Source organism: Physella acuta, unplaced genomic scaffold, assembly GCF_028476545.2.
Source record: "Physella acuta isolate Inbredline_101_S28 unplaced genomic scaffold, ASM2847654v3 ptg000079l, whole genome shotgun sequence".
Taxonomy (NCBI): Eukaryota; Metazoa; Mollusca; class Gastropoda; family Physidae; genus Physella; species Physella acuta.
The window spans coordinates 2,845,531-2,867,548 of record NW_026731599.1 but is presented as its reverse complement, the minus strand read 5'-3'; the positions used below and the strand labels follow the sequence as shown (position 1 = coordinate 2,867,548).

General features: G+C 32.3%; 1 protein-coding gene across 5 annotated transcripts in view; it reads left to right on the top strand.

The window, feature by feature from the left end:
* The window catches only part of LOC131955913 (chromodomain-helicase-DNA-binding protein 1), a 53,113-nt gene that overhangs the window by 11,975 nt on the left and 19,120 nt on the right, over window positions 1-22,018 (top strand). For 4 of the 5 annotated variants that reach the window (XM_059320239.1, XM_059320247.1, XM_059320261.1 and 1 more), the window contains exons 5-26: window positions 2,667-2,713; window positions 2,926-3,027; window positions 3,622-3,777; window positions 5,069-5,122; window positions 6,834-6,967; window positions 10,862-11,093; window positions 11,420-11,520; window positions 11,648-11,820; window positions 11,919-12,046; window positions 12,199-12,415; window positions 12,546-12,635; window positions 13,665-13,855; window positions 14,148-14,336; window positions 14,760-14,916; window positions 15,128-15,280; window positions 15,361-15,432; window positions 15,676-15,825; window positions 15,977-16,125; window positions 16,229-16,328; window positions 18,502-18,652; window positions 18,757-18,875; window positions 19,856-20,082. In XM_059320239.1, coding sequence (XP_059176222.1) covers window positions 2,667-2,713; window positions 2,926-3,027; window positions 3,622-3,777; window positions 5,069-5,122; window positions 6,834-6,967; window positions 10,862-11,093; window positions 11,420-11,520; window positions 11,648-11,820; window positions 11,919-12,046; window positions 12,199-12,415; window positions 12,546-12,635; window positions 13,665-13,855; window positions 14,148-14,336; window positions 14,760-14,916; window positions 15,128-15,280; window positions 15,361-15,432; window positions 15,676-15,825; window positions 15,977-16,125; window positions 16,229-16,328; window positions 18,502-18,652; window positions 18,757-18,875; window positions 19,856-20,082 — 3,092 coding nt within the window. The remainder of the gene's footprint in view (window positions 1-2,666; window positions 2,714-2,925; window positions 3,028-3,621; window positions 3,778-5,068; window positions 5,123-6,833; window positions 6,968-10,861; window positions 11,094-11,419; window positions 11,521-11,647; window positions 11,821-11,918; window positions 12,047-12,198; window positions 12,416-12,545; window positions 12,636-13,664; window positions 13,856-14,147; window positions 14,337-14,759; window positions 14,917-15,127; window positions 15,281-15,360; window positions 15,433-15,675; window positions 15,826-15,976; window positions 16,126-16,228; window positions 16,329-18,501; window positions 18,653-18,756; window positions 18,876-19,855; window positions 20,083-22,018) is intronic. The other variant, XM_059320254.1, reaches the window with a different exon arrangement.

Genomic DNA, 22,018 nt, shown 5'->3' with positions numbered 1-22,018 from the left:
ATGTATACTATACACTATAATAATAAACGTCTAGTAGAAAAAAAACTACACCATAAGTTAATTAGTTAATTTTATCAGAACATGTACAGAGGGAGCCTACTAACTTTTTGCAGTCTTGAGTTTGTTCACAGGTTTTCTTTTACTGACAGACTCAGCATTTTATTTTTTCCTTTTAGCCGTCTTTTTTTATATTCGGATCTTTGTAATATAGTTTTATCTTTTAAACTAAGATAATCAGCAGTTAATCTGTTTAATCAGATTATTTCTGAATACTTCTTTTGGGAAAATCTTGTAAATAATGGTATAATCTATAATAATAGTTTCATTGTCTGTGTATCTGTGTATGTATCTGTCAAGAACGCTTTTACTATAGAGAAAACACAGAGTAAAAACATGTATAGTAATACGAAAAATGAAACGTGACGTCACATGGAGCATATAGTCTCAAGCCGGAAAAGTACACACAGTAATATGACGTCATTGATTCTCAAGTTCATTAAAAAGCCAATTATGTCTAATCTTAAAAGTGGTTTGCATAAAGAGTTTCGTTCACACAATTGTTCGGGTAGGGGTGAAGCCCCCCACCCCCCAAGAACGTCTAAGGCCCCCTCCCTCCTTCAAAAGAAATGACGTCATTGATACTCTATAATAAAAAGACTGACATTACGACCTAATAAATGTGTCTAATGTTAAAAGTAGTTTGCGTGCAGTTTCTTTCTTGCAATTCTTCGTGTAGGGGCTAAGCCCCACGCCCACGTAAGGACGTCTAAGGCCCCCCCCCCCCCCCTCAAAAGAAATGGCACAAATGTTTTTTTTTTTTCAAGTATTAATTTCAAAATACTGTTTAAATTTTTCAAATTACAACTAGACTCTTTATAATTATTGTTAAAACATTAATACAATGTCCATCTTTAAGAATATAAGAAAAATATTTAAACTGCTAACAAGACTGCAACTAGGTCATAACAATTTAAATCAGCTTAGTGAACAAAAGAAAATTCATTTCCCATTTTTTATTTTTTAAATTAAAATTTTTTAAAAGTTTAAAAGGGAAACAAAGTTGCAATTAGAAGAACATTTGTTATTTTAGAGTAACTAATCTTCTTTATAAGGTATCTATATATATAATTCTCTACGTGGGACAACACCACCACCACCGCGTACGCACGCCAACCCTCGCTGTCCTGGCATGCGCAACAGACCATATTACTCTCACTATATTAACAACACAGTTGGCTATCCATGAATGGCCCCCAAATTTTTCCTATCCTAATTACCTTAGTCACCCTAGACAGTTGCCTTAGTCACTTAAGACTAGTTACCATAGTCACCCAAGCTAGTTACCATAGTCACCTCTTATACTGTACCTACTGAATATGCCACTTCTCTCTGAGTTAATAATCCATCTCACAATTTTAACCACAATTTTAACCTATGTGGAGTCATTTTGTTGTCTTAAATTGATTACAATATTTCCCACAACTGGCAACAAACACTTGACTTGATGAAAACAAAGGCTCTTCCTAAGTAATATTGGTATGTTGGCTCCTGAAATCTGGGATTTGGTTTCATATTTAGTAAAGAATCTTGTTTTAAAACACTACATTGCCCCCACATAAATTAATCTCACTTATCCAATAAATTGGATTTTGCAAATAACCCTTTAACAACAAATACTAAACAAAATAAGCAGCAAAAGCATATCTCAATAATAAACCCTCAAATAAAATAAAGATAAATGAAATAAAAAATCTTTATGTACTGGCTGGAACCAGCATTGGCAATAAATACCTTTGTGTTATTCTGCTGCATTGTCAAACACTAAGCCAACAAAATCTTTTACAAAAGTGTCTGTTTTACTGTATGGCTTTCTCTGAACCAGGTGTATTTGGGTCTTCCTCTTTTTCTAGATTGTTGTGAATTCCATGAAATGCCTTGTTTGGTAATCCTAATTGTTGGTTTCCTCAAATTATGGCCTTTACATTTCAACCTTCTTTTTGAATTTCCACCTTCCATTTGAATTTCCACCTCCCATTTGAATTTCCTGTACTGTCTTATTAGGTTATCAAACCACCTTATAGCTAATATTTGTGCATAATAGTAATCTGTTCCAATCCCTGTTTGTTGTCAATATACAGTGTTGAACTATAAAAGATAAAAATGTGTAGTTTGGTCTTATTAATTGCTAATTTTTTCTATGGCAAACCTTTTTTAAGGTAATTTCTACATAACTTTTGTTGATTTGATGTTAGGAGTTATTTTGAACATCTATTTAGACCTATTTGATAAATCAGTTGTGGTTGGTTTGTTAAGTTTGATTTTTGAATAATTTTCATAATCAGCTGTTGAAATCTGTCCATTTGCCAGTTTGTGACATTACTGGATAGGTTAAGTTGGCCCAAATAATATACTATAAAAATTTGTTGTGAAATAACTGACACTGGAGAAACTTCAGCTGTCTGGTATAACTGTTATTTCCCTTGCAAATAGGTTTGAAGACTGATTTCATTTGCATTGGAGCATTGTAATCCCAGTCAAAGTTAGAAATATTTGTAATCATTAAATCATTGTTGCAACTGTTTAAGGTAAGTTATCTTTTTATATATAAATATTGTAGGACATTATGCTTTACGCATATAATATACATTTTTGATGTTTTATTTCAGAATAGTGATAGTGAAGGGGATAAAAAGAAAAGGAGGAGAAGGAGAGAGTATGTATTTCTCCCTCTTAAAAATTTCATTTTATTGTTAAATGGTTAATTTGCAACTTAAGAAATTTTGATTACTGCAAGCTTGTACAAAATAAATTAGTAATTGTTCTTAATTAACGCTCATCTTGTATACATGTTTTTTAGAAAAATTATAAGCTTAAGAAAGTTTGTTACTCTATATTATAAAATAACTTTGTTTTTTTACATTAAAGATCAGAGGATTGGAAGAGTCATGAAGATGATGATAATGATGATGAGAGCGAGGATGGCAGTAGCGGAAGTGATAATTTTAAGCCTGCAAAGAATTCTAAGAGGTACAAAAGTTCATTATTCACTAAAATGTACATGTTGCTACTGTATGTGGTCAATTTAAAGTTAGTCTTTGTTATAAAGTTATTTAACTGTCTTTGTGGTGGCTGTTTGTGACAAACCTTGTTACTCAATTTTGACCCCAATTCTAGGGCACATATTTCATTCTGTTCCGATACAATTGTCTCTGATGACAAGGCAAGGTTATCTAATTAGATATTAAATTAGTCATAAAATATGATTGATCTTATCCAATAACAAAAGGCGATTGCTGGATCAGACAGGTGACTGGTGATTGCAAGCAAATGTTTTTAATCACGTAACTTCATTAAGAATTTACGGAATGTAATCAAGTAGTTGCTAAAATCTAAATATCGCTTTACTATTTTAAGTAGAAATAAAGCAAATGTACATTTGTAAGTTTAATTAGCATCCAATGCTTTTACTAAAGAAAGCAAGTTGTGGTTTATTTTTGTTTTATTATTTCAATTTTTACAGTTTTAAATAGTTTTTATATTTGTTTTATTCAACATGTTTTTCTACTTAAAAAAATTCCCAGTGGTATATGAATAGGTTGACGATTTGCTTAATATTTGTAGGACACGAGCACCCCCTCGATCATCTAGAAAGCGTGCAACACGGGTAGCACCCAGAATAAAAGCCAGGAGTAAAAACCTATCATCTTCAGAATCTTCAGATGATAGTGACTCTTACAGCAGACCAGTACCACAAAGGAAAAGTGCTCAGAAAGTTAGGTTTGTATGATTTCCAAAGTTTTCTAATGCTAAAAGTGTGACATCGATTCCTTAAAACATTATGGACTCATAGGAAAGACCAATGATGACAGAATTTTTGAGTTATACAACATATTAGCAACAAAACATCAAATAATACTATCTGTCACATATGTCAAATAAAAAAAGCAATGTCATACAAATATTAGCTTTGGTCTTGAATCTTAAATTTTCATCCATATATATAATTCTCTTCGTGGACACCACGACGCAAGCAGACTATCTAATCCTCCTCCCGCCCCCTCCCTCACTCTCCTGTCTGGTGAGTTGTGGTTGCCAAATGCTATTAGGGGCAGATAATTTAGTTTTTTAAAAACTGTTTGAAATTAAGGGGAGATAACTAAAGGGGCAGCTGCTTTCACGGGGGGGGGGGGGGGGGGGGGGAGAGAGAGTGATAATAGTACTTCGCAAGCTACTGATAGTGCTTTAAAGCAAATATTTTCAGTCCCAGCAATTGTTGGTAGTGTCCAATTCACAAATTATGTATTACTGAAAAGAAGAAAATAAAAACAACTAAATAGCAGTTTTTATAAAACATCAAAACTGACCACCATTTCTTCCCTTAAACTTTGTAAAACAACAACCCATTTTAAATAAGTTTATCCAGTAAGTTTATCCACTAAGTCATGATTGTAAGTTAAGTAGATTATAATGTGCCAATATTATGTTATTTAGGCTTAAAATTGTAAATGCTACAGTGAACTGTTCATAAACCAATCATCACTCTATTTTCAGCTTTTTTAAAATAACTTCTAGTGAAGTTTATTTCCTCGTTTAGAAATTTTTTTAAAACCTTTTTGGTTTTTTCAATTTATTGGGAAAAGAACGTGAACTAAATTTTAGTTGGTATTATGTTAATGTTTAGGAAAAATTAATTGTTAAATCATTAATCTGCTTTATCATCACTGATAAATTCATTTAAACTTCAGCGTATCCTTAAATTTAAACCCTCAATTTTTTTTTAAAGTGAACAAAAGTGTTGAATATATTTAATGAATCATAAAATCATGTGCAAAAAGTGCTATTTCTTGTCAGTGTCTTTAAATATTGATAGTAAAAACTTCATGTAACAAAAAAAGTCTGAATTCTTTATTTCTATTATAGATCTGCTTTGATCTAAAATAGAAAAAAGATATTAGTTCTCAATATTGATTTACATTATCTCTGTTGAATAGAAGAGTTGTTCTCTAAGGTCTCTTCTCCCCACCACTTTACTATTAAGTGTAAAATTTATGTTTTTGTTTTAAACTAGGAGCAAGTATCATAACCGTCCAATCAGGCACAAAGCTTGTAAAAAGAAAGTTAGGTAAGATAGTGGGCTTCAGTTTTGTAACTAGCTTGCTGTCTTGGTGGACTTTTAAATGTATACATGTAGATGTATATTTTATTATGCCCTGTCAGTTGTTTTTTTTGTGGATATAAATATCTTGATAGCAGTCTTGCCATAGTCAATAAGTACTAGAGTAGTGTCGGATCTCTTGTTAGGAAATCTTATTTTTATTCTTAATTTATACAACAGGCAACTTTTAAAATGTCTACTTACATTTTTATGAGTTGACCTTGAATTCACAAATTTTATCCTGGAAAATTACATAAATTATTTGGGGGAAATACTGCATTATCTATCATTGAACATTTTTATATTGGCCAGTTAAAAGTGATGAAGTCATATATTGAACAGTTAAATATGCTGAAGTAATTCATTGGCCAGTTATATATGCTGAAGTAATTTTTTTTTTAATTAACCCATGGTTGATTTAAAGATCAACTAATAAATATATAATGGTTTTCGTTGTAACCTAAACAAGCTATAAAAATACAGTTTCCATAAAAATGACCTGAATTATCTAACTTTTAATGAAATCTAGTTCATTATAAGGAAATAATTTTTAAAAATCTGACAACATTTGAAGATAGATTTTACAGCTAAAGAGGATAGTAAAGTTACATCAAGTTTTGTTCTTAAAGTGGCAAACATTTTTACAATGCAACATCTATTCATGGCTGTAAAATTATATAAGTTGTAGTCTAAAAATAAATGTTGTCAGCTGTTATTGTTATTACAACAAAATGTATCAAGATATTATTAAACTAGGCACTAAAACAAAATTACCTAAGAAGTTACCATTTATTTTTAAAATCATGTATAAAATTGTTATGACACTTTCATCTTTCAATTACTCTAAAAGTTGATTGTATTGTGGGTATCGACCTCCTGTATTTGTTTGTAGTACTAGTTTTAAAGGCAGTAGTTATCTGTTATATGCAACAGAATTAGGATGTTGTGAATATGACATTGCGTTTGTTTTTGGTAGTATTTGACTGATACAGAGACAGGGAGTTAGCAATCTCTTGTATTTCATTTACTCTTCCCAAGAACTTGGTGAAATTTTAATCTATGATATTGAAAAATGATCTCGCTGGCTTATTCTATTGAAACATTGCTGCTACTGGTAGACCATTGAGCAATGCATTAGTAATATGTTTATGTGAATAAAGTGGATAGTACAGTAAATAAAGTTTACATGTTTTAATTGCATTGTAATGCCACACAAAATGATTACATTTATATAGTAATCAATACTGTATTCAGTAAAATGACTTCTTTATGGCTGTCTTTTTCTTCATAGTTTTTTTCTACAATTGATATCTGCTAGTAAATAGGATTTTAAAAAATACTGCATATAATTATATTGTAGAAATTTTAAAGCTTTTTTTTTTTTAATTTCATAAATTGTTACATTTTTAAATTACAACATAAACTTAAAACCTTTTTCCTTTTCTATAGAGATGGATGGTTTTTTTAGATTCTGTAGTTAACACAGGATCACATTGTAGTTTATTGGCAAAATTAGTTTTATTTGAATTGTTTCTCAAAATAGTGTGCAAGTGATTTTGATTTTTTTCAGGCTTTTTCTTTTTAAGAATGTTTTTACAAATGAGTTATATCAAATGAAACAGCTTAGGTTTTACTCCCATAAACTTGAAAGTATGAGTTTTTTTTTTTAAATTTTAAGCTATAAGGAAGACACAGACGAAGCTACAGATTCAGACGATATTATTGAAGCAACCACTCCATTAGCAGATATTGAAGAAGAAAACAGAGAAACAATTGAAAAAGTGCTAGAAGTTCGGCTTGGAAGGAAAGGAGGTATATATCTTAAACACTCATCCTGCATTTTTTTAGAATGCAGGGATGTGACTTCCGAATTTTATCCGAAATCTGATTTTTCCGTTTAAGCTGCAATTTTCCTCCGCTGATTTCATTTTCGCCGATTTTTGATTTTGCCAATTTTGTACGGAGTTTTAAAAATTAGGGAAAAAAATGGAAATGACCACTACGGAAACAGCCGACGTGCGCTTTCCACTTGTTCGTATTTAAATCGAGACTTGCAGCACTTAAGTCAAACGGACACTTGAATATGCGCTAGGTGTGACGGTGCTAAATCAAGATGAAATGTAGATCTAGGTCAAGATTCAGAGTTTCGGCGGATTTACAATTTTTTCAGAACGCACATTTTTTAGTCCAAATTTTCCGCTGATATTGTCAATTAAATATTTATTAAAAAAAAACACGGGAAAAAGTACTCTAAAATAATGCTGTTCTTCAAATGAAACTTACAATACTTACATCGCCCAAGCCTGGTAATCTAGCTATTGATGTAGCATAATTTATCTATCGGTATTTTAAGCCACCCAAATCTAGTTTCTCTCTGATTCTATTTTATTTCATAATCTCAAATTAATATTGAAATCCTTGCAAAAGGTGACGATGAGGATAAGACTAACCCGCCCCTGCTGTAGCAACGGTGGCTCTTGTGACCACAACATGACCCCGAGTACGTGTTTGGTGCTGCTTGTGGGGGGGGGGGGGGGGGCGGAAATAAAAATGACATCACAATTTCAAATAGCCAACAGATTTAAAAAAAAAAAAACTGAACCCACCGTGACTTCAACCGTGTCTTGTTTGTGGAAGAAAAAATACGATACAGACTGTTAATAAGGGGTCTTTGTAATGGCCGCTCTCCGACAGCCACGGAGGGAGCGGACACCCCGGGTTCGTTTGGGATGGCACTGACAGAAGTCACACTAATGAAATCCCAACAACTTGCCGTGAGCTCGTTATTGATGTCTAGGGGTAAAACACAAATCGAAGAGACTCAACACTACTTAAACTGTCAATACCCTTTTAATAAGTGTACAAGACTATGACACTAGGTTTGTACAAAATGTACAGACTTTTTAAGAGTACAATAAATAAGCTCAAAACTCCAACTTACAGTTAAAGAAAATCACTATATATCACAGCTGTGGCTTAGTATATTAAACACCATTAAAGAACATTACTTGACACAACTGAATGGCATTATAAATACCACAAATATCAAGAAGAGACATATTGCCTCTACTACAATAGAAAACCAAAAAAAGGTCAACCTATCACCGATGTGACATAGGGTGCAACTATACACCAGAACAAAATATCAGTAATATTACAACTTGTCACACAATACCTTATACAAAGGTGATAAAACATCCCACAAAACTACACTACTGAAAATGGCGCCCAAACATACGGCAACATCTCTCTCCTATCCAAAGGTCAATCTGGCTGCCTTCTAGACATGAAATGTACCAGATTAAATACATCTCAATATTAGGGGAAATCACTCAAAAGTCCCACGACTATTGGTTGAGGATCTGTTAGCGATCCTCCCGGTCGCAAGATCATTAGTCGAGGATCTGTTAGGGAGTTGTCACAACCTTTTAGTGTGACTGGGTTCACGATATAAACTAAAAGGAAATACCAACCACATTACTGGAGATTTCACAATTTTATTAATATTAGATCTACATATTCAGACTGATATTCAGCAGCTACACTTAACTACACTACTCAACAAACACGACTCAGTTTCGTCATCTTTCTTGTTCTGCCGCCTTCTACCTCCCGCTTCCTTTCCTTTCGCGCATGCGCACACCCCCACTGTCTCCCTGAATCCAATTCGCCTTTTTTTTAACACACACACTCCCAACATTCATTCATAAACATTTAACTGTTATAGGAGTAAACAATCCATTCACATGACGTGACGGAGTTCAGTTGACCGATGTGAACCGGTGAACTAACAATTCTCCCAAGGTCAATCACATAACTCAGGAGACTAAATATAAATAAAGTAAAAAAGACCTAAGTAGGTCACATCTTCAATAAATGTCACACTCGTAAGGGGGGGGGGGGGTGGTGGTAATTTTGTTATGTGTGATTGGGGGGTTCAGATTGTGTGACGTCATAATTTTGTATTTTAAAAAAGTAATGTTAGAAACTGAATTTTAGTCGCCATTACGCGTTTTAGAAAACTGTTTTTAAAATAATTTATTAAAATACCCTATGTTGGTCGAGCTCAGTCAATATTTTGGAGGGAAAAGACGGTGATTAAAAAAATTCAATTTTGAGGAGGGGTATTGGGTAGCAGTTGTTGGCTGAGTTGTCTTTTAGGGGGGAGTCTGACTTTTGTGACAGCATAGAGGGGAGGTAAAAATCATCCAAAAAACGTTATGTCATTCATGGATGACCCCTAACAATTTACAACTATTCCAAAAACATAAATAACGATGTGGTTTGGCTATTAAAATGGTTTCAACTTATCTGGTCCATTTCATTTTCCATCACATGAACCTAATATTTTCAAATTATAATTAATCTAAATCTAGGCTGTTTACTGTTGAAGACAAACATTTTTACCATGCCAATCTTTAAAAAAAATATAAGGCATAATTTAAAATTGAAAACAAGTGTACAACTTGACTAGATTAGTATAGTTTAAATTAAATGTTAAAGTAAAACTTAATTGCCACTTTTGTTACATTGTAAAAAACATAATTTTAAGGTTGTTTATAAGGTAAACATTAAATTGCAATTAGACAAGACTTTCATTGATATTTTAGAGTGTAAGAGTAACATAAACTTCTTTTATTTAAAATATTCGCTTCATTAAACATTTAAATAGTACAGTAACGGTGTGAGACTGCTTTAACTGCGATATTAAAAAATGATAAAACATTGAGTTCTTGTCTTAAGAAAATTTCCTAATATTTTTTCCTGGTCTGGTCACATACCTGAGAATGATAGTTTGAAAATAATAACTATTGTTTAGTGAAAAATTGTTACCACTGTATGTATTCAAAAACCATGCTTCAAAATTTTTATAATAAACCGGAAGTGATCTCCCCTAAACTTTCTCGAATATTCTTATATGAAACAACAGGGGATGGCAACTCGGGATACAGACATGATTTTTAATCCATTTTAAATACTTAAACTTTTTAAAATAGAATAAAATCTCGTAGATAAAAGAATTGCACACCAAGTAAACGCCAAATAAAATGTGCATAATAGTGCAGAATATTATTAGTAGGCCTACTTTATAAATTCACATGTGTTTTTTGAGAAATCAGAAATAGCAAAAACTACTACTTCCGGTCAACGGAAATTACTCAAAATTTGACAGAAGGCAGAGAATTAGATCTTTTATTTACATGTGAAATTTCATTTATCTATCTGAAATAGTACTCAGGTTATAGGCTTTTGAAAAATTGAAAGTAGAAAAAGTATCACTTCAAGTGATCAGAAATCGCTCAAAAGTTGATACGAATCTACGATTTTGATAAAATACTTATATATGAAATTTCATCAGCCTAGCTGTAACGGTACTCAAGTTATCGTGTTTACAGACACACAGACAGACAGACAAAGGGACAAGGTTGCAAAACTATGTTTATCCGACTCAGGGACATGTAAAACGTCAAGATTTGCAAAAATGTTAATTTTTTTTTTTTTAAAAGCTTTCTCTATACTTTGTAAATACGAGAAAGTAAAAAAGCGTGCTATACTTAAATTCTGATGTAATATTTAAAAAAAAAATACCTTGTGTGACCTGTTGATAAATAAATGATAGATTTTCCTCATTTTACTGATAGCACACACATCTTGAAACACAAAAATATCAACTTTTTAATTTTGAATTTTCCCCTAACTTAATAGCAACTGGGCACAAGACAACTTTATATAATGTCAGGGAAAACAGTGACCCTAACCTAACACCTTTAAAAGAAGGAGAAAAAGAAGAAAAGGAAACACAGTATCTTATTAAGTGGAAGGGCTGGTCCCATATCCATAATACATGGGAGACAGAAGCCTCACTTAGAGAGCAAAAAGTTAATGGAATAAAAAAATTGGAAAACTTTATGAAAAGGGAAGCAGAGATAAGAGAATGGTAAGGATCCATAATTGATGTCTTTTCTATTGTAGTAAAATGCATTGCTTTAGATGATAATGATCTAATTTGTTGGAGGTCAATGTGTTCTTTAAGATAAAAATTATCAATGTTTTTTCCAAGAGCCACTTCTGCTGTCGCATAAATAAAAGTTGTGTATTTATTCTGATATTTTTTAGAACAATGCTCATTATTTCTTATGTGTTAAGAAGGCAGGACTCATTAGAATGATAAACAAACATTAATGGTTATTTAGTTGTAAAAGTTTAGTTTTTGCAAGTTATTGATAATAGGAAATTTTAACTGAATTGATTGTTCTCAATTAGGAAAGAAAATGCGACTCCAGAAGATGTTGAATACTATGATTGCCAACAAGAGATGATGCAAGACCTTATAGAATCACATAAAATAGTAGAGCGAATTATTTGTAAGTAATTTTAAATTATTTTATTTCTTAAGATCTTAAACCCAGGATTTTACAATAAAGCAATATAACTGGAAATAGAATGTGACAACTAACGTATTTAATTTTTTTTAACTTTGCAACTTAACAGGTCATCGTAAAGAAAATAATGGATCTGCTGAATATATGTGCAAGTGGCAAGGGTTACCATATGCAGAGTGTACATGGGAAGATGGAGAGCTGGCATCTAAACTCTTTCAGAATCACATTGATAAATATTTAGCAAGAAACAAGTCTCAGTGTATCCCTACCAAATTAACTCGTGTAGGTTATTTCATATTTGTAGGAATTGTAGAAATTTTATTCCTGTATTTTGAACCAAATGAATTTAGTTCTAATAAAATATCAATATTATTGACCAGGTACTAAAAGTGCGGCCAAAGTTTGCCCCTTTAAAAAGCCAACCATCTTATTTAGGTGGTGTTGAAAACTTGGTTTTAAGGGACTACCAGCTAGATGGTCTGAACTGGTTAATACACTCATGGTGCAAGTATGTTTGTTATATACAAATTATATATGTATATATAGATATATAGATTCAACACTTCATAAAAAAACCTATTTTACAAAAATATTGGTTTTAGTAGGCTTTAGTAGTCCTTAAAATTGCATGTTGAATCTAAACAAATAAAACTTTTGCAGGGAGCACAGTGTCATTCTTGCTGATGAAATGGGTTTGGGAAAAACCATTCAGATTATAAGCTTTATTACCTATCTTTTTAACCAACATCACTTATACGGTCCATTTTTGCTTGTGGTGCCGTTATCAACGGTTGTGGCCTGGCAAAGGGAATTTGAAAAATGGGCTCCAGAGATGAATGTCATTGTGTATATTGGAGATGTCATAAGCAGAACTGTGGTAATTATAATCTAAGTAGAATGCTTTTTTCTTCACAAAAAGTATTGTTAACTTAAATTTTGGTTCTTCATTTAACAATTGGGTTTGACATTTGCTGTAATTTGTAATGGATATTAAAATGTTTCCTTAGATTAGAGACCAGGAGTGGAGACACCCTGGAAATAAAAGGTTGAAATTTAATGCACTAATCACAACCTATGAAATTTTATTGAAAGATAAGGTAAGTTTTAGCATATTATGTAGTTTTTATATATTAAGTCCTAAATTATGAACATTAGCTATTTAGTATTTCCTATTACTGGTTTTTTTTTTTTTAGCTTTATTACCATAAGTTTGGACTTTTAATTATCTTTACATTGATGAGACAAATGTATAAAATGAATGTTTGACTGTAATTGTTAAGAAAAATTATTACAATAATTTCTCTATATTTTATAAAGTATTTCTCTGGGGTGTTAAATAAAAGTTTTTTATAATATTTTAATTACCTTTGTGATTAATTTTAAACATTAACAAATTTATCCTTGAGTACTGTATATACTTGTTCCTAAGTTTTGTGTGTTCAATCCCAAATCAAAAGTCCAGTGTAAAAATTGCTCTAAAATAAACTTCAAAACAGAATGTGATGTAGATTATAGTATGAACATAAAGCGTAAACTGTATCATGACATTTCAATTATATAAAATTGTGATAGACATTGAACATCAATGTAATTTTTGGAAAAATAGTTATTTTCAAGCTTTTTTAAATATTTTGCGTTGCCTTTGCGTTAATTATTTAAATATTCAACATTTTAATTTTAATTTGGGCTTTGTCAACTTTGGTATAATTTTATAGCTATTATACTATGGTGTCTGTAATTAAATATGTGAAATCTATACATTTTTATTCAGCTTACTAAATTATTACTTTATTCTCGGGCTACATTTCATAAACTATTAATGACATAACCATAACTTCTAGTGCTATATCTAAAAAGATATTTCCTACAAATAAACTCAAATACAAAATCTTGTGTGCAAACTTGCTGTACGGTTTGACTTAAATTATTATCTAGTGTCATTAACTGTTAAATTAAAAAATAAAATTAACAGTGCTTTGCTCATAAAAAAGGCTACATCATATTTCTCCAAAATAATCTTTAAAAGTTCTCGGATGGACAAGTATATACAGTTATTCAAAGTAGTATTGGTTGAAGTGAGTTTCAGTGCCTCTCACTAAATGCTGTTGTCTTTTATGTGTCATTAGGCATTTTTAGCTGCAGAATCATGGGCATTCCTTGGTGTTGATGAAGCTCACAGATTAAAGAATGATGATTCGCTATTATACAGATCTTTAGAAACATTTGATACAAACCACAGAATTCTTATTACAGGCACACCATTACAAAATTCACTCAAAGAATTATGGTCACTCCTGCATTTCATAATGCCTAATGTGTAAGTGTAACCATGTATGATTTAAATTAACTGAAATAAATATACTTGCCCATTAAAGTATGCAGCTCATTCCAATTATATATTCTCTCCTCCCTTTCTATGATTATTTACGTGAAATAAATATGGATAGAACAATTTCCATTTAGATGCCCCTCCCCCCCTTAGCCATTGAGTTAACATTTCTAGTCTACATTGACACTATAATATTCTGCTGCTGCCCTTAAAAAAGGACACAATGCTATTAATCACACTTCTATTTTTTGTTCCAATTTTCTTGTTTCTGTATTCTTAGTTTTGATAATTGGCCTGATTTTGAGGACAAACATTCACATGAAGAAGGTAGAGGTTTTTTGTCCTTGCACAAGCAGCTGGAACCATATCTTTTGCGAAGAGTGAAGAAAGATGTAGAAAAATCACTACCTGCAAAAACTGAGAGAATTTTGCGTGTTGAGTTATCATCGTTACAAAAGACCTATTACAGGTTTGTTAACGAACTTTTCATTTTAGTTGAAATTTTTTTAGGAAGACAGATTTTGTATGTTAAGTATGAATTTATAACTTGAATATAGTGTTTTAATGATAAGTAAAATTAAATATATCCATTTCGATATATTTTTAAACTTAAAAGTGGGACAGATTTAAAATGGAAAATATTTTTGAACTTAAGCCGTTGTATTTATGTTTCAAATGATTTTAGTAAAAATAAGACATCTCATAAAAAATATTACATTTTTACATCCACTTCTATAAATAACAATTACAAGCATCTTTATTAATATAAATAAGTGAACCCTGCTGTTATGAACTGAAGAAAGGTCATATTGGGTTGAAGAGGCAAGTAGTGGGAGAGGCAGAAAATTTCACAATAAAACACTGCCGACGCCCATCTTTTAATTTTTTGCAGGGCAATTTTAAAGCGAGAGTTTCGCACGCTGATGAAGGGATTGCGTGGAAATGTATCATCATTTGCTAACATAATGATGGAATTGAAAAAATGTGCCAATCATGCTCATTTGGTAGTGCCATTAGAAGAAGAGCCAGCCTATAAAGATAAACTACAGGTTTTACTTTACTTTTGTATTACTTTTTTAAGTAACAGTATTTTGTTTTACTTGAAATAATTGGTCAACATTTTTTTAGCTTTTCACTTTTTAAAAGATTTTTCTATGTGACAGGTTTTGTGTCATCTCTTCTTTTCAACATGCCTACCATTTAATTAGGTGACTAATCAAATTAGTGGATCTTAATGTCAAAATATTTCAATATTCTTAGATTCTCCTGCGAGGTAGTGGGAAACTATTGTTGCTAGATAAATTGCTGGTGAGGTTAAAAGAAACAGGACACAGAGTTTTGATATTTTCTCAAATGGTCAGAATGCTTGATATAGTAGCTGAATATCTACAGTGCAGACATTTTCAGTATCAAGTAAGTATTTTGGCATTGTTCACCAATCATTACTTTACATAAAATTATTCATTCTTTCTAACATTTTATCAATTTTTCAGAGACTTGATGGCACGATCAGGGGAGATTTAAGAAAGCAAGCATTAGATCATTTTAATGCTGAAGGATCTCAGGTAATTAGCATTGTAGTCTATATTCAAATATTATACTGGTGAAATTACTGGTAATACGTTCTGTTTAAGCCATGTGTGGTTAAGAGGGATGTTGGGTTCCAAACATTAGGTTTTGCAATACAACTTATTTCCTTTAGTTATACTAATCCTATGTCTTCAGGTCTTGAAAAGTAATTGTTTCAGTATGTTTTGTTGTTTTACAGCAAATTTGTTACATAATTTACTTTATTTTAATTATTGCAGGACTTTTGCTTTTTATTATCAACTCGTGCAGGTGGTCTTGGTGTAAACTTGGCCACTGCAGATACTGTAATAATTTTTGACAGTGACTGGAACCCTCAAAATGATCTGCAAGCTCAGGCTAGAGCTCATCGTATTGGTCAAACAAGACAAGTAAGTGGAGCTTCCACTTGTAAAATAAATAATCACTGATGAATGAATTTGCTCTCCTGGCTAAGTGATCAGATTTAAATATTTTGTAATGTATGTTCTCTTTATCAATTAAGCAGTTTAACGACTAAAAACATTGTTTACTTATGACTAGGTCAGTGTCTACCGGTTGGTTACCAGTTCTACTGTTGAAGAAAAAATTGTGGAAAGTGCCAAAAAGAAAATGGTGCTTGATCACTTAGTGATTCAGAGGATGGACACTACTGGCAGAACTGTTTTAGACAGAGGCTCAGCACCTTCCAGGTTTTTGAAAATTTAGTTCATTTTTACAGTTATGCTTTACACATATTCTTAGACAGTTTGTATCACAAATTTGTGTTTAATTGGTTTTTTAAATAAATTTCAGTGCTGTTCCATTTAGCAAAGAAGAGTTGTGTGCTATTTTAAAATTTGGAGCAGAAGAGTTGTTTAAAGAAAAAGATCATGAAGATGAGGAAGAGCAACAGGTAAACTAATAAACAATATGAATTCAAAATTATGTAACTAATCCACTGCATTCTCACTATACTGATTCCTATATTCTTAGTTAAACTTCATTTACTTTGCAGAAGCGATTACTGTTGAAAAATTTTGTTTTGTGATCTGTTTTATATTATAAAATGTTTTTTTTAGCTAGACTTGTGTAAAAGCAGGGATGTGACTTTGCCAATTTTTCTGTTTCAGCTGCAATTTTCCTCTGCTCATTACATTTTCTCCTAAAATTTGTGCTGATTTTTCATTTTTTCCCCCATTTTAAATAGGAAGTTTTTAAAATTTGAAAAAAACAAACAAAAATGATTTCTATGGAAACAGCCTACACACGCATTCCACATTTTCCTTTTAAAATAGAGTATTATAGTAGTTAGACGACGGCAACGTATTTAGTGACGTGTGATGATTGGGAAGGGGGGGGGGGTTCAGATAGTGTGATGTCATATTAGTGCATTTTAAAAAGTACTGTTACTGAATTTTACTGGTTATTGAACGTTTTAGAAAACTGTTTAAATAAATTGTAATAGAAATTGATTAAAATATACTATATTGGTCGAGCTCAGTCAATATTTTATAAAAAATAATCGATGTTTAAAAAAAATTAATTTTGAGGGGGAAGGGGGGTGGGTGATTGTTGGCTGAGGTGTGACATCATTTTTAGGGGTTGGTATGGCTTTTATGATGGAGGGTAGGGGGGGTGGTAAAATCTAAATCTAGGTCCATCTCTAAAAGAATGTACCTTACATTATAAGGCATAATTCAAAATTGAAAACAAGCATACAACTAGATCAGGGGTCTCCAAACTTTTCAGTCCGAGGGCCGTATTACCCATCAAATTTCAGTTCTGGGGCCAGTTTCTTCCAGGCATGTCTTTGATTTTTCTGGGCAAAATTCCTCAGCCATCACCAACAGACGATTTTTCCTTGGACAAAAAGATCTCCGCGGGCCGGATGAGAGGACTTCGCGGGCCGCATCCGGCCCGCGGGCCGTAGTTTGGAGACCCCTGAACTAGATCATTATAGTTTATATTAGCTTAATGTTAAAGTAAAACTTACATTGTAAAATTAAATTAAAAAACGTTTTATAAGGTAATCATTAAATTGCAATTAGACAAGACTGTTTTATTTTAGAGTAACATAAACTTCTTTTATTTAAAATATTAGTTATGTTAAACAATTAATTAGTACAGTAACAGCATGGGACTGCTTTAATTGCGCTATAAAAATATTATGAGTTCTTGTCCGATAAACGTCTTATTTTTTCATGGTCTGGTCACATCCCTGGTAAAAGAAATCTGAAATATATCTATACTTGACCGAACAAAGGGGTGCATCTCTAAGTTTAAAACAAACGAGCCGACCCGCAGCGTATTATACGCTGCTGTTTAGTTGTTTTATTTTCTACTTTTCAGTAATTCATGATTTGTGAATTCGACAGTACCAATGCTGCCACTGAAAATATTTGCTTTAAAACACTATCCCCCCCCCCCCTTTCCCCTAACCCCGACCCTACACCCCCCCCCCCCCCCCCCCGTGAAAGCAGCCTCCTCTTAGTTATTTCTTAGTTACCTCCTGTAAGTTTAAAATCGAACTAAATTATCTGCCCCTAATAGAAACCCGGCTCTACGATTTGTAAACATTTAGCTTTGTAAACATTTAGAGTGAACACCGCTCACCAGACAATGTGGGGGTGGGGTGGGGGTGGTAGTGATAGTGATAGAGAGAAAGAGAGGGGACTGCAAGGAGGCGCTTGCAGCTTGTTTTCTAACGGCTCCCAGAAGAGAATTATATATATAGATAGATAATGTTGGGTATCCCATAGCCACATTGGTTTCTCACATTTCTAAACAAAGTTTAAATGTTGAAATTATATTAATTATAAAATTTTGGCCTGTTACTTTTCCCATTTCGAGTAGCAACAAATGCTAAAAAAAGTTTCAAAAATTTTTGTTACAAAAGTCTTTTTATTGCTTATACATTTCTGAGAAAGTTCAAGTTAATATAACTTTATTTTCCTTGCATTTTACAATACATTTTTTTCCCCAACAAAAATGGTGCCTACTAAGAAAAGGTAGCGGACAAAACTTAAGTTTTTCTCATTGTATGAAAGAAGTAGAAAAATCATTTTATTTTAATGTTCTATTGATAGGTAGATATTGACGACATATTAAATCGTGCTGAGGAGCATGAAACAGAAAGTAATACAGTTGGAGATGAACTTTTGTCTCAGTTCAAAGTTGCAAGTTTTGGTAATTTAGAAGAAGAAACTGAGACTTCTCGGGCCAGTTTTGGTGAAGAAGGTTAGTAATGATTTGAGAGGATAATTTTTACCTTCTTGAAGAATAGCTTTTTTCTCAGTGTTACTTCCTTTCCTTGATTTAAATTGGTTTTCACTTTGTTTTAGGAAAAGATTGGGATGAAATTATCCCAGAAGATGTAAGGCTGAAAATGGAAGAAGAAGAAAGACAACAGAAGATGTTAGACTTAGAACTTGGACCTAGAAATAGAAAGACTATAAAACAGGTGGTTACTGTCTTACATTTTTAACTTAAATTTTGGTTTCAAAGTCCCACAAAATAAAAAAACTTAAAAATGAGGAAATTATAAAATATTTTCTCCTTGGGGAATTAGGAAATTGGTTATGAAAAAATTTAAAATCAGTCAGGCTATGCACAGTGAAGTTTAACATTTCAACAGACTGATTATGCATAATTATTATGTAGTAACTTGGATGTGAAAATACAAAAGTTTCAGGGTAAATTTGGTTCCTAGAAAAAAGTATGCGCAAATGGAAAACTGCACAAATGGAAGTGTGCAAACAGAAAAATGCTCAAACAGAGATCAGTTATACATACACTTGGTCATATTTTGTGGGAAAATGTTTTATCACGTGGTCATTCTTTGCTAATGTCTTTATTTGCTTGATTTAAGAAAACTAAAATGCCCTTGCACACATTTCTAGTCTTTTTCCAATATTCCGCTATTTCTGTTGTAAAACAAAAATTTCTGCCTAAGAAAATTATTTTTACTACTAACAGACTTTTTTCAAAGAAAATCAGAAATTTTTTAGATTGATCCATTTTCTATTTGACAAATAAAAAATAAAGGCAACTTTTTTGAAACCATACTGTGCAGATACTAGAATTTGTCGAAAGTCTAGAATTTAGAAATTAAATTTGCGATATAAAAAATCTGGTTTTAAAAAGTAACTCATTTTAAATTAAAACTTGAACACAATGTCCTTGTTTTCCTACTTACAAAGTCTCAGTGCGTTTACTCGTTTACCCCCCCCCCCCCCCCCCCCATGCAAGCAAGCAGAGTAGCACTGGTCTAAACTAAAGTTAATCAGAGGGTGAGCTGGGTTGGCCAGTAGACAAAACTTTTTGTGATGTCGCTGTCTGGCTATTAATGATGATATGAGTACCGGGTAAAATTCTGCCAATTCTGTCTGCTGTTTGTAGAAAAGCTTAAAGATAATAATGAAAATTCCATGTTTTTCACAGCTTCAAGTTGACTATGATTCAGATAAAGACAATAAGAAAAAAAGAAAAAAAAAAGGTCAGTCAGAAAGTGAAGCCAGTGAAGAGGAAGAAGAGGAAGATGATGAAGATCAGCCTCGTAAAAGAGGAAGACCTAGAGGTGGCACAAAAGATGGTGTTAGAGGATTCTCTAATGCTGAAATAAGACGTTTTGTGAAAAGCATAAAAAAGTTTGCCGCTCCTTTGAAAAGGTATTACCTATTAATGACCTTTTCATTCTCCCAAAACACCACCCTTGAATTCCCAATGTAAGAAGCACAACTCTGCATGAACAAGCTAACCCTTTCACACCAAAATTTAAGTCTTACACTGTGTTTACGGTTATGACATGACCTACTTATATGTTTACGAAACATGTTATGGGTATAAGGAACATTTTCTGACTTGCTGGGCACAAAACCAGGATCCTTTTTTGTGTTTTGGGACAAAGTTTTCTTTTTGTCGCTGAGCGTTATATTTTATAAACCACTATGTCTTTAAAAACGCAAATATATAAAAACCATTGTAGCAAAACATCCCTCTCAAATATTGAATGGTGTTTTTTTTTTAAATTTTTAAACGTCTCAATTTTGAATCCGGGTTCAAGTCAGTTGACTGTCCCTGAATCCGCCCAGCTCTGATGGGTACCTAATTCGCATTAGGGAAAGTAGGGCTGGGCATATTGCTCACCACACTATCCCTTTATATGCCAAGGTCACAGAAACAGGTGAACTCTACTTCACTTGCCCCATAGACTGTTAGGTATGGAGGGGGAACTTTAGTATATATACTATACTATATAGTAATAAATTTAGAACCATTAAAAAGTAAATTTTATGCACTCTAATTCTGTGTAATTTTAGTAGTTGATAATATTACACAACATACCTCATTTATCAATTAAAAACTATCACCGAGATGATTATTTATCGGCAGTTGCACAAGGGATATTTGTACTTAAAAAATGATGGCGTCCATTTAATGTGGATAATTTATCACATTTTTAAATGCTATAGTTAAGAATGTTAAGATGCTGTATGAAAATAAGCAAGTGCATTTTGGTGTTGCCCTACCATATCACGATTATTCAATTTACGGTTGGCATGGTCGAGTTGGTAAAGCTCATGGTTGCTAAACCGATAAGGTCTCCAGTTCGAACCCTGTGGCAGATGAGGCTTGATAGCTGGGGAGACAACTCCAAAATCAAACTGCTGCCTTGTAGTATGTTGTTGGTTGGACAAAGGCTATGAAAGCAAATCTAAAAAGAAAAGCAGGCTGAAATAGGAGTCAACGTCGTAAATTACACATAACCAGTGGACACATATAGGACTGAGGCATTCTAAATAAATATTTTTACTTTTAAATCCACTACAGTTTCTAGAGACTAATAATTATTTAGGCAAAAAATATTTTCTTTATGGGACCCTTGCACTGTTACAGACGCAAAGAGCTATGGTCATTCTGAATTTCGATATAGTCAGCTGTACTGTAGGAGTCAAAAATGTTTTTAAAAATTTTTTTTGGACAGATTGTGAACCCATGCACACTTCTGATTAAACATGTATTTTAAACGTACATGTTATATGCATACAGGTTACTTAAATTCAAAGAATCGTTGTCCTTACATAATGTTATAGGCCTGCTTATCAAGAATACTCTTATCATTGGAAAAGTTTGGAGATATTTTTATTTCATCAAAAAGTGAGAAAACCCAATTTCAATGCACTTAATTTAAAAGTACTAATTTTTGAGGTTTAAAAAAAAAGGCACTTTTTAGGATGTGGGGAAAAAATCAAAAACTAAAATTTTAAAATGTCATAAAATTTTAATACTTGAGATATATGAAAAAAATCCACTTACTTAGAATCTTGAGTTCTTCACATAACAGCTTTCAAAAAAGGTCTGGGACCATTTAAAAAAAAACAGTTTGACATGCATATTTATAGCAGACGCTTCAGGTCAAATGTCATGTTTCTTTTCTAAAGTGCTCTATAACATGTTCTTTAAGTGTGAATGCTAAATTGTACGTTCTGTGGATCGAATGTTTCAAGATAAACACAACTTTTGGTGGGCTTTGTGTTATAGACATGTATAGAAAACATGTAAGTGTAAATGTATAAAATTATGATAATAAAAACTTTTTTTATA